Source organism: Lepidochelys kempii, chromosome 16 (assembly GCF_965140285.1).
Source record: "Lepidochelys kempii isolate rLepKem1 chromosome 16, rLepKem1.hap1, whole genome shotgun sequence".
Lineage (NCBI taxonomy): Eukaryota > Metazoa > Chordata > Testudines > Cheloniidae > Lepidochelys > Lepidochelys kempii.
The window spans coordinates 26,799,759-26,812,206 of NC_136395.1; the positions used below are offsets into that span (position 1 = coordinate 26,799,759).

General features: G+C 39.8%; 1 protein-coding gene across 3 annotated transcripts in view; it reads right to left on the minus strand.

Annotated features, from left to right (window-relative positions):
* The window catches only part of NR6A1 (nuclear receptor subfamily 6 group A member 1), a 189,326-nt gene that overhangs the window by 135,877 nt on the left and 41,001 nt on the right, over positions 1-12,448 (minus strand). For 2 of the 3 annotated variants that reach the window (XM_073314003.1, XM_073314002.1), the window contains exon 3: positions 10,205-10,264. The exons of the other annotated variant lie outside the window; for it this stretch is intronic. In XM_073314003.1, the coding sequence (XP_073170104.1) occupies positions 10,205-10,264 (60 nt within the window). The remainder of the gene's footprint in view (positions 1-10,204; positions 10,265-12,448) is intronic. 3 annotated transcript variants of the gene reach the window in all.

Consider the following 12,448-nt stretch of genomic DNA (forward strand, 5'->3'; position numbering starts at 1 on the left):
AACAGTAAAATTTGGAAACGAAATTTGAGAATGTTGTGCTAAAAGAAATGTGATGCAAGCTAGTTCAGAATAGAACCTACTTCCCATTTGGGCTGGCAATTTGAGCTTCGCTGGAAAAGCTTTGGAATGTCATTTAATTTGCTCTTGTGAACCTGCTTCCCCTAATCCTCACCAACTGCTCACCGGAAGTATTAACCAAGAATACTGAATTCCATATTACTAAACCCAGCTGTCCCTCCATCTTGTCCTGTGGCAGGACAACTGTCTAGGGAAGAAAGTTCAGCTCCTTTCATGGGATAGTTAAACGTAAAATCATCTCAGCAAACATAACCAGACACAGGGCACCCTGTCCACCCGGCTTGGAATGTCATATATCGCACTGTACCCACAAAATGCTTTAAAATAAGAGAGACAGAGAGAGTGGGTGGCTGGGTGGGTGGGAAAGGGTTATTTTTGCAAGAATTATGGAAGCCAATAAAGAGATTACTTTGGTATAAATCTAGTTTTTAACCTAACAATCTTAACATTAATGCACTCTGTCTAGCATTGCAGGCTGTGCCTTACAGAACTTTGCAACTGAAGATCCAACAAAAATTAAATCTTTTACTGCCCCTCCCCCCTTTTTAAAGAAAAACTGTTTTAAAACTGAAACAGGCTAGGAATTATGGAGCAAATTCTGGAGGATGTTTGTCTTTGCGGCTATGCAGCATCCTTAAAAAAACGGAACACTTATTCTTGGCACCAAAGGAGTTTTAGGCTATCATGGTGATAAGACATCCATATTCTTTATACCTTTAAGGTATGAAGTCTCAGAAAAATGTGTTTTACTCCAAACTTCTAGTAAAGACAACAGAAAAGCAAATTTTTCATCAAAAGCAGTGTGTGCCTTTCCCAAGTATGCATCACAATACTTCCATGATTAAGTTAAGTCATTGTCAGACCCTTTTCCAAAAGCATATTAGCCATTCCCCTTTATTTTGTTTTAAAAAAAGGGGTCAACTGACCTATAGCTGTCAATTAAGGCCAGATCTACACACAAAGCTTTTGCCAGTGTATTAGTGTCAGATGGGGTGTGATTTTTTTTTTTTTTTTAATATTTCTACATTTGCAAAAGCCCTAGTGTAGACAGTTATATCAGCAAAAGAAGTGCTTTTGCTATTATAGCTCTGGGGAACTGGAATAACCAACAGAAACACTTTTGCCAGGATAAGGTGTATCTGCATCAGGACAGTTTGCAGAATAGCTATACTAGCAAGCGTTTCTAGTACAGGTCAGTCCTATAAGAATCTTTACCTGGCCAGACTCTGGCCTTCTGAAATGGCTAGTCTGAAAGGATAAACTGAACATAGAGAGAGTAGTTGGCATATATAAATGCAGCTGTGATCATCCAAGATTTTTTAGTAGCCAAAAAGTGGAGACACAATGGGTGGGATTTAAACAAAAAACCCTTTAAATTCCTTATGAGCACACATCTCATTTAAAGTCAACGGGATTTAGGCACCTGAATTATTCAGGTGTATTTGAAAGTGCCACCCTATGTTCTTAAATGCAACAGAGCAAACATTAAGAGAATTTATCTAATTTTCAAGCCTTAAGAGAATTCAGACAATGCAGGTAAGTAGATGCCTGAACGATCTGTGGCACAAAAATAAAACGGTTGTGCAAAATTTTTTTTTTTTTATTATCCACACAAGGGTAAATTACTCCATTTTGCATAGACTTTAGAACTAGTTAATTGTCCTTCTATTTTCTCCATCTATGTGTACTTTACACACTGTACCAAGGTAATAAGACCTTTATTGAAATAATATTGGTGTGTCCAGGAAGACTTAAGAGACAAGGTAAGTGAAGTTATATCTTTTATTGGACCAATATCTTTTGGTGGAAGGGACAAGCTTTCAAGCTTCACAGAGCTCCTCTTCAGGTCTTGGGATGGTAACCAGTGTCTGAGCTAAATACAAGTTGGGACAGTGTTGATGTTTTATGAATTACTCCATGCAAAAATGGAGGGGGGACTGGACTGTATCTGAAGAAATACTACTGCACAGCTTAAGCATCTAATGGCTGCAATCAACATTCATTGCTGTCGGTGGGTTTTAGTTTGTATCAACTCACTGATCAATGAATGCAAACTGCGGACCAGATATCTAAGAGACTGCAAATGCATGCAAGTGTTCAAAAAAAAAAGAAAAGATGGCTCATATTTTCTGTTCAATAAGGGCTACAGTTTGGATTACTGTAAAGCTGTGTCTAGTGGTAACAGCACAGGATGGATCAGGACTCCCGGTTCTGCCACTGGCTCACTGAGGAACATCGAGGTAAGTCACTTAAGCTCCATCTGTCTCTCTGCATGAAATTTACCAACTAGCTGCCAAGGAGGTTGTAAGGTTTAATGTTTATAAACAACGGCAATTTTTTGATGAAAGGAGCCATTGTAACCCTTGCAGAGAGCAGACCCCATAACTGAACGTAGGTATGTTTATTTGAAAGTATGAACTATTTTGTTTAAAACCCTTCAGACACAAATTCTCATGTAACACTGAAAGCAAGAGGCTCCTTTCATACTTTTTGATGCAGTGTAAATAGAATCCTTCAGCCCTCAACATGCCAGATTCCAGACTTCAGCCTGCACACAAAGGCAGACACTTCTCTCAGGATCCTTTTCACAAGTAGACTGAACTGAAGCAGTTCTCCCAATCAGCTATCTTCAAGCAACATGCTGCTTCTAGAGAAGTACGAGGGGAATACCCCACACCATACATATGAAACACAAAGTATGGGATATGACCAAAATAAACTGTTGCTCATACAGGTCTGTATAGGTCTGGATTTCTCACTGACACACAGCATTAAAGTACTGTACATCTTGCACTATATGTATGCTCCTGTGCATTAAGAAAGGTGTTTTTGAAGAGAAATGAGACCTGTGTAAAGCATATTGACAGAAAAGTGAAGTGTAAGAATGATAAATTGATTGACTTTTTAGTGTTAAATGCCACACTAGAATATTTTTCCAAACATCACAACTAGTTTTGAAATGTTACCTATGAATCTCACATCTAAAGAAGTGTTGAGAGGTTTTCATCTACTGCACCAAGAAAGAATGCCAGACAGACTCAAGACAAGACTCCACTTCACGGCAAGTGAACAGCAACAGGTTTTTGGGGTTTTTTAGGAGATGCAGTAATGAGAAAATCCAACAGTTTTGATTTTTAATAATTAAAACCATTTATAAAAGCCCTACAAAAACGATATTAGGGTTCCAGACAAGAATACAGGTGGCTGCTTGTAGTCACACAAATGTTTTGTAGCACCACCCCTCAAAAATGTATTTTCCCTCCCATAAACTGAGTTGCAGTAACACTTTCTCCATCCCAACGAGACTCCATGGAATTGCTTGTGAATGTACTGTGAACTCCAGCAGCTAAGGGCTCTTCACAGCAAGATACTCCCCCAATTGTCACCTAACAGAGCTGTCGGCCTGGTAACGAACAAAAACTCAATCACTTCCAACTGCAGAAGAAGTTCAAATTTCATCCCAGTGAAAGAGATTTTATTTATATACATAGATTAGATCCTGTACAGTAGATTGAGGAGACTGACAGTTTAAGCCTTCCTCAGAACTATAATCTTTGTGCCAGGTATGTTGGATCAGCAGACTTCCTTTCAGAAGAAAGGAAATTTTCAGTTAAATTTCCCTATTTTACAGATCCATCACAATGGGATGTCGAACAGCAGCATGTCACCAGGGCGAGAAACAAAGGATGAATGGGCTAGACTTTTTAAAAACATGTATCGATGTACTGAGTAAGCATAGGATGCAGAGCCCTCCCTCCAACAGCAGGGACTATACCCTTAATTTTTAAAACTTCCTGAAGGTATGTAAACATGACCATTTGGCCACCCCACACATCTCTATGTTTTAAATGATCATTCAGGCCAGGAGGCTTCCATGGCTCTGAATGAATGAGCCCAAATGTTCAAGGGGAATGCAGTTTCTACCTTTGAATGCTTCTGAAGTGTGCCACTTGGCAGCTTCTCTTCCCCCCCCCCCCCCCATTTATTTATGATAGATATTGCAGGCCAACAGAGCTAGAGATTTTTCTGAATTGGGTACTTAGCATTAAAATGTTGATTTTTGGAGCTCTCTTGACAGCAAGAGTATGCCATAGGTGGGGCAGTTTTTTATTTTTGTTCCACTGATTAGGATTTAATTTATTTTAATGGTCTTTCGCATGTGGGCAGAAAAGTATGGAAGACAAAATTTCTTTTAATTAGGTTTGTTTGGGGAATCAAGACTGTCAAATCCTAGCACAACTTTGCTATCATGAGAGTTGTGGGACTGCTGTTTCACAATAAGATCTTACCCTCCAAAAACACTCTGCCAAAGATATTGAAACTAGGATGACAACATTTAAAGATAAAAAAAATCTAAGTGCATTTTTGACAAGAAATGCAAAGGATGCTTTAGACAGGGCATTTAATACAAGATTTAGGTCCCAAGAGGAAGATCTCATTGGTGTAGCATTGAAAAGCAAGGGAGCTCTAGGAAATAGTGTGTCTGGTTAAGACGACACTCCTGCCATCTCTAGCGAGCTAGAAATGTCTACCACTTTGATTTTAGAACATCTGAGGTTTTGGCCCATACTAAGACTTTATTATAAGAACTCCAAACAAGACATGTTCCCTGTCTTGATTAGATTCATCCATACTAATGACTTAGCACTATTCCTCATTTACAGACCTGGCCCTTGAAGACGCTCTGTTTATAGAATAGGATATTCAGTTTGCATGGGGAATTTGACCCCCGAGAACAGAGCCTTCTTGTGGGCTAGGTAGAACTTAGTGGTGGTTGCCTCCTGAATTGGATACAAGAGAACCAGGATCTCTGGACAATGCAGGGACACTCCAGCTCATTTCTGCCATTTACTTTTTATTTAAATTGTCCTGGAGAACATTATGAACAGAAAAAAACCAGTCATTCTTTTGGCCATGGGAGAACAGGTTGTAGCTACCGCCTATTAATCTCCATTTGGGAAAAGACTTGCTGAAAACAGGTCCTCCTCTGGGAGGGAGTGATGACAGATGAACAAGACACAGCCTGAACCTCCACTTGAAGAACTTGGGATATACACTCCACTATCCTTTGCCTGCTTAGCCGCCTGCTACAAAGCTTATTACCTACTTATTTTTTATGCTTCACAATACAGAAAATTCTCCCTTCCCTTCTATCCTTCGTCCAGGAAAAGAGAATATTAGACACCCAGAGTATGGTTTCACAGAATTTAAGGCCCACCCCCAGGACATTGCCTATACCATGGGGTTGAACATCTCATGGCAGAAGACCAAGCTCCAGAACCTTTGGAGCTGGGCCACCAGAATCGACGGGGGGTCATGTACCATGGAGAGTGTTGATGAAGCAGAGTTCAACAGTTGCAGCAAACTGGACATTCGACAAATAGGGTTTGCCACCTTCTACATGAAGTCCAAGGCTTGCTAATGGATGCAAAAACATGTTTGTGCTGAGACAAAGTTCAGGGTCTATCAACCCTGCATACTACAGTACTTGTATTGCTATATGGGTCAGAAACCTAAAACCTCTTACAGTCAGTCAGACTTGGAGTGGCTAGAGGCATTCCATATGTGCGGTCAGCACCAGATCCTGAGGATGAAGTGGCTTGACTATGAGAAAAGTCAATCTCACAGAGATCTGGTCTTCCTTCAGTTGCTCATGACATTTAGAAACAGCATTGTGTGCTTCAGCCCTGTCTCCAGAATGGACAAAAATATCTGAGCACACTGTGCTCTCAAGCTCTCCATCAAGGAGCAAAGGGGTGGATGCCCTGACCCCACCTGGCACCACCCACGGGGCTGCCCCAGAGATTTGTGAATTCACAAGATTGAACCAGATCTGGGCACTTCATTACACAATGCCTGGAGTGACACCACCAAGCATGGTAATTCTGCCTGATGCAACTGTCCTCAGTAGACTCTGCGTACTTGATGATAGCTGCGTACTTGAGGATCTGGTACCTTTTCTTGTTGATCAAGGCCACTGATATCTTGCAACACTTTCACAGGTACATCTTGGCTTATCAGGGATGAAGTTAGCTCTTAGGACATAACTGATAGCACTCTGACCATGATCAGTTGATCCTGTGTTGGAGGTCTGTTCTTCCAGTACACCTGAATGAAATGGTTCCCTGCATGGGCTGGAATTTCAAGGGGTAGTGGTTCTGTGCTAATAAAGGTTGTTAAATCTCAGGCCTTCAACACTGTGTGTACCCTGCCCTTACAGGGTTCCCTCCCCCTTCTGCATACGACAGAAGGAGAATGGCTTCTGTGTCCTGAGATATCACTGAAGAGAAATCTGAAGGGAAACACACACAAGCTGCTATGCTATAGAAATAAGTAATATTTGAAAGGTTCACTCTTGAGATGATCTTTAAGTGAGCTCCTTGAACTTTATAGAGGTTTCCTAAGCCCCTGCTCAAGGGAAAGATAAGGGAAGCCTTCACGTGGAGCATACCTGTTGTTCCACTGAATACCATAATGAGCAAAGCAATGTTACATATGCAACCACATGACCACAGTCAACAAGACAGTCACATAAGGGCTGATTCAAACCTTAAGGGAGAGTGGGAAAGCGTTCAGAAATAATAGACCAAAAGACCCTTACCACCTACTAACTGTCTGAAAGGCTCTCCCTTTTGTCCCTCCAGAGCTGGCTGTTCAGAAGAAAGCAATAAAACGGAGGGACACAGCTGACCCCCAGATAACCTAGGCATTTTTGCACCCTTCTGCCTGCTTCTCTACTCCTCTGGTTGTTTCTGAGGTGCCCCAAACAGAGAAACCTGCCCAGAAAGCTGGAGCCAGCTACCTTATTAGAAGGGATGTCTACAAGAAGCTTGCCACAGAGCTCCTAAGGCTAAGTAACAGCCCAGTAACTCTTAGAATCCAATCAGCCAAATATTAAAACCAAAAGGGGATTTGTATTGTTTTCTTGTTGATCTGAGCAGCAGGTCTCAAACCTTCTTGCAGCTGCTGGTGACAGACTGATATGGCGAGGTGTTCACAGGTGTGGCCACTCCCAGCCTGGCTTTTCTGGGGAAGTGACACATGGTCAAAGGCTTTACCAACTAGCCAGTGAAAACAGAGCATAATACTTCGTAGTTGTTCATATTACCATTTCATTTCCTAGAACATGAATGACCATCCTGAAACAGACTGGAGTTCCTGTTGTGCTTACTTTTCTAGAATTTTATATCAAGGATAGCTAGTTTACTTAGAACTAGGTGAAATCTAGTCACCTGGTAACACATTAGTAAAGGACACAGCACTTGTCTTATCTGTGATCTGTTAAATTGCCTGAACCTGAAGGTCCTGCAATCTTATAGAATCATTTATCTAAACACAGATGAGCAGACTTTCACAATCCCCTCCGCACCCCACAAAAGAATTCTGACCATTTTGTCTTTTCATATCTCAAAGATGAGTCAAAACACACTCCTCTACCACACCCGCAAAAAACCACACACTGTTTTCTTTTAAAGCTTTAAGATCCTTGAAAGGGCCTGTTTCTCCGGCAGCAGAATGGAAGGCACTGCTCTTTTTAAAGGCACAGACTGTATTTCCCTTTGGCTGGAATTTCTCTGAAGCAAAATACGTCCCAAGGGTACAGGAAACTAGAAAGTACTGCTGGATTGTTTTCACAAATTGTTTTCAAATGCTTCTAACAGTATTTGGAATCTTAATTCTTTGCAGGGTCAGAGCTAATGCACGTAATTAATTTTACACACATGAATATCCTCATTGAGCCCAACGGGACTGCTCAGGTGTAAAGATAAGCACAGATGGAATTCTGCAGAATTGGTGTTTTAAAGGATCTTCTTTCCCCAAGCCTCAGACACTGAAAGGCCTTGCTCACTTAATGTAACCACCTCCATTTTGGCACAACCACCTCAGTACAGCTCCCGTGAAACACCCTATTTTCAAGGATTTATAGTGGTATAAATACTTCAGCATGATTTTACAAAAAGCAGCCTGCAAGGTCTCAGCTGGAGAGTAGGCATGTTTTCACATATTTAAAAATTCAAGAAGGTCAAAACAAACAGAAGATTCCTGGTTTTCGATACAGTTTTTGCCCTTGTGCAATTTTGAACAGCTTTCTGTAGAAAATTTGGACGATCTTCATTCAAAATACAGCTGTTCCCTTTAGACATTGTCAGTGATGTTGTGAACAATGTTGACCTACAATGAAATGAAGGCAGCACACACACTAGTGCTTTCCATAAGGAAATTATGGTTAGTGTACAGTGACAGTTCTGTATGCCCGTTGAGGTAGAGCAGAAGAGATGCAATCCCAACACAACACAAAGCATGTTCATCTCAGCTGCAAAGGTGCATTAGTAAAACTAATTTAGTCAGTGATACTGAGTAAAACAAAAATCTGAAGCAAATGCCTAATAAGCCAGGAGAGGCACAGCAAAATGATGGTCCACTGGCACAATAAGCTGCAAAAAGCCAAGGATAAGGTGCGTGCTCTGCAGACCTTAAATAAAAGTTTTTGATACATAAACAAGTATCTGGGAACTTGGAGTTTTCCTCTGCATTCATGTAATTCTGAAAGTCCGGAAAGGATTTCATAAAGAAGCAGCAAAGTAGGAAGCCTTCTCCATTTCATCAACTAAGAAAAACAGATGACTATCCAGTGTTGACAAGCACATCGCCATAATACCACGATGCAAAAAAATGTGAAAGCCATAGTTCAATTCTTGCTATTAGGCAGCCTTACCTTGAGCATTCAGCAAATATATCCAGATGCTAGGACATTATACAAAATAACATTTACCTTAATACACTTTGTGCCTTAAGGAGATGTGACACCTATAAATTTAAGTAATGCTGGGCAACAAAGATTTAATGTTAAACTATTTTGTTAAAATAATCATAGCTGATTTTCAAAAATATGCACATTCAGTTTGTGCACCTAATTTGCACATGCAGTTACTACAACTACATGTGTAGAACTGTCAATTTGTATTTGACAACAATAATCAAGATGCAGACCTTACCACTTGCACAAAAAAATCTGATTTGTCCAGGCAATCACTAATTATATAGACCAAGTAAGCAAGAAATTGCACATATGCTTTTGAAATTCAGGGCGTAGGAGCATATGTTAAATGCTCAAACCACCAAAAATAATTATAGCTAAAATACTCTCCAAAAAACTACATCACTATGTGAAAGCTTCTTCAAAGATTTAAATGGTTTCTAGGGTGCAAGCAGGTACAATCCCCCAGCACAATGAGGTCAAGGAGACAAAGCATCTCTGGACTTTGAACCCCTGGGTTTAGGTGGTTGCCCCTGAAACTTATTTGAACATTATCTTCTAAATGAACTGCCAGTTAATTGTTTACCTATTTTGAGAATGCCCCAGGGAGTTTCCAACAAATTAAATACATTGTCTTTAAGGAGGAGAAATCTGCACTGAATTGCTGCCTCTGTTTAGAATTAGATATTTAGAATTTACACCTATAAACTCTGGTCTCTGATAAGGACTTATTGCCACCTAGTGGATTACTTACATTTAGTCCTCAGATACACTAATTACCACTAGATGGAGATGAAAAATAAGCCATTACTAGTGAAGTAACTGGATTCTGAAAGTCCTGAAGCTAAGATTCTTAAAAATGCCCCAAATCCACTATCACTTAAGCCAGGCACCAGCTCCCTTCATCTCCTTTGAAAATCCTGGTCTGCATGACTAGGAGAACGTCTGCAGATAAGACCACATCTCCATGGGAAGAGTACTGCTAGTTAAGCCAGCAAACTCTATAGGGTGGATGCAGTTATATTGGTATAGAAGTGTCGTACCAGATCAAGTGAATCTACACTAAGGGTTTTTCCAGCATAGCTATATCAGGTGTAAAAAAAAAAATCCATGCACATAGCTGACATAGCTATGATGGCAACACCCAGTACAGACCAGGTCGAGGGCACTGTTGTCGGGGTAGGGGGAGAATTCTTCCTGAAAGTGGAATGCCATGCTCCTTAAGTGAACTTTTTTTTTACTGCATTGCTCTTCAAAACTTCTACACTGAAGTACTATTTCAATTCACTGGCAACCTCAAAACAAACAAAGCTGTCAGTCAATGAAAAAGAAATGCAACCTGGTCATGTGAGAAAGAAAGGTACTTACTGCCCACAGAGTTCATGGGAAGCACAGGTGAGGAGAAACTCATCTGTTCGACATCTGTAGCTAATAAGAAAAAAATTGTTTAGGCACTTGCATTTCTTTAAAATAGAAATTGCCATATTTAATTTTGAAAGTTAAATAAATGTATGTTTACACTCATATGTCCATCTCTCCATCCCCCATTTTCATCGTATTAGACAGTTGCATATAAAGGCTAATTTAAATTGTTATATCTGAGAAAACAAATTTGAGTATTAATTTTTTCCTCCCTAAATCCCCCTAAAATTGACAGATCTCCAAACAGACATTACACACATGTACCGCTGCCATGTTGTATATGTTTGCCTGGGCATAAAATATTTAAATTATTTTAACATTAACTTTGGTATTTCGACACTTGAATGCTTATTCATGCAACCTGAACATTCTTGTAAATGTAGCTTTTTGGATGGAATTTTCTAGATTGTCAGTTTTTAAAAAAAAAAATAAAGATATGAAAAGTACCTTTACTCTGCAATGTTGCCAATTTACAACAAGCAGCTAAATTCCATAATCTCAACTATATATAGTTTACCACCAGTGAAAGCGCACACCCCAAAAGTCATGACATTGGCCTAAAAATTATATTAAAAATAATGTATTTGTGGGATTTTTATATGCCTGGTTTTGAGAGACTTTGGAGGGAAGCCACTAAAGTAGCTGGAAGGAAGACTGCACTTACCCTAACCCCAGAATGCAGATTCAAGCAGACATCACTGCAATGCTCAGTTGTGCCTGATTCATGTTTTCAAGCTACTCTATTTAAATACTAGAAATTTAGTCATTTTCATTTGAAAAGGGAGCATCACATGACTTCAGGCGCTGGGGTTTGAATAAAAAACAGTAAGTATTACAAGACTTGCACAAAAATCCGAGAAATGTCAAAACTGTGGAACGCCTTAGGAGTTAAGTTTGTCCTTCTGAAAACTTGAGTTGTACAAAGCCATCTTAAACCTTACAAAATGTAGCAGCCCACCCTAACCATTTCACCCCATCAGTATGCCACACATGCATGCACAGTCTTAACTATACTCTTTGACCTTACTAAAAGTATCAAAATGGACTTACTACACATCCTGTGAGAGGGTCATAGCTTTATCTTATGCAAACCAAATGTTTCCAGAAAAATCAATTGTGGCTATTTCAATGCAAGTTTAACTTTCTGCAGTAGAAAGTGCTGGGCTAAAAGTAGTCAAAGGAAGCTCAACAATTCTTTCACATGGAGAAAGTATTTCACTCTCTTTACTAATAACTTAAACAACTGAACCAGTTTTACTCCAAGTTTGCACACACAAAAAGACCAAAAACAAAAACTACACACCACACCACCAACCCTGCCTTTGGGCCGAGACCAAGACTGGAAAATTTCAGCAAGTCATAAGCCTCTGGAAACAGGTTGGGTGAAAACAGTTACGCAACTGAAAGTGCTGTAGCAGCCAATGACACTCTCCCGATAACAAACATACAAGCACAAATACACCTTATATTTAGTTTGTCAATGTCACGTATTTTTAAATGTTTATTCTACAGCAGAAAGTTACCTTTACTGTATTTCTTCATGTCATTTTATTAATATATACCAATGTACCAAAAGAAACTAGCACTCCAGTTAGGATTTTTATTTAAGCAATATTATTTTACCTTCCATCCCCTTTAAGAGATTTCTATCTTCCATACCCACATGTGCTATTGTTTCCAGACCTGCTTGTTAAAGCATTCATTTCTCTAATCAGATAACAGGCATTTGTAACTGTCTCTGAAAACAACTATGTTTTCATCAGTTTTCAAAGAATTCCTAAACTCTAGGCTCCATCAGCTTTAAATTCTACATATTAACCTCTGAAATGGGTCAGTACTAGAAATGGCAGAAAGGGTCAAGAAAATGAGATCCAAACAAGATCTGGAGCCCCTTCAAAAGGATTCTTATCAGAAAGGAGATCCCCTTCAAAACACTGCATAATGCAGGGGCCCTCTCCCAACATTTGATCAGCAGCTTAACCAAAAGTAGTTTCCCCTCCAGTACAAGGAAGCCCTGAGCTTGTATCAGATATAGAAGAATATTATACAGCTGGGAGAGGAAGCTAGACTCATTTCTTACCCTATGCTAGGAAAGAGGCGCCAAGGTTAGAGATGGGTCTGACTCCAGACAGGAGCCCTAACTTTGGAGAAGTTTACATCTGGGAAGGACCCATCTACCAGAAATAGGTT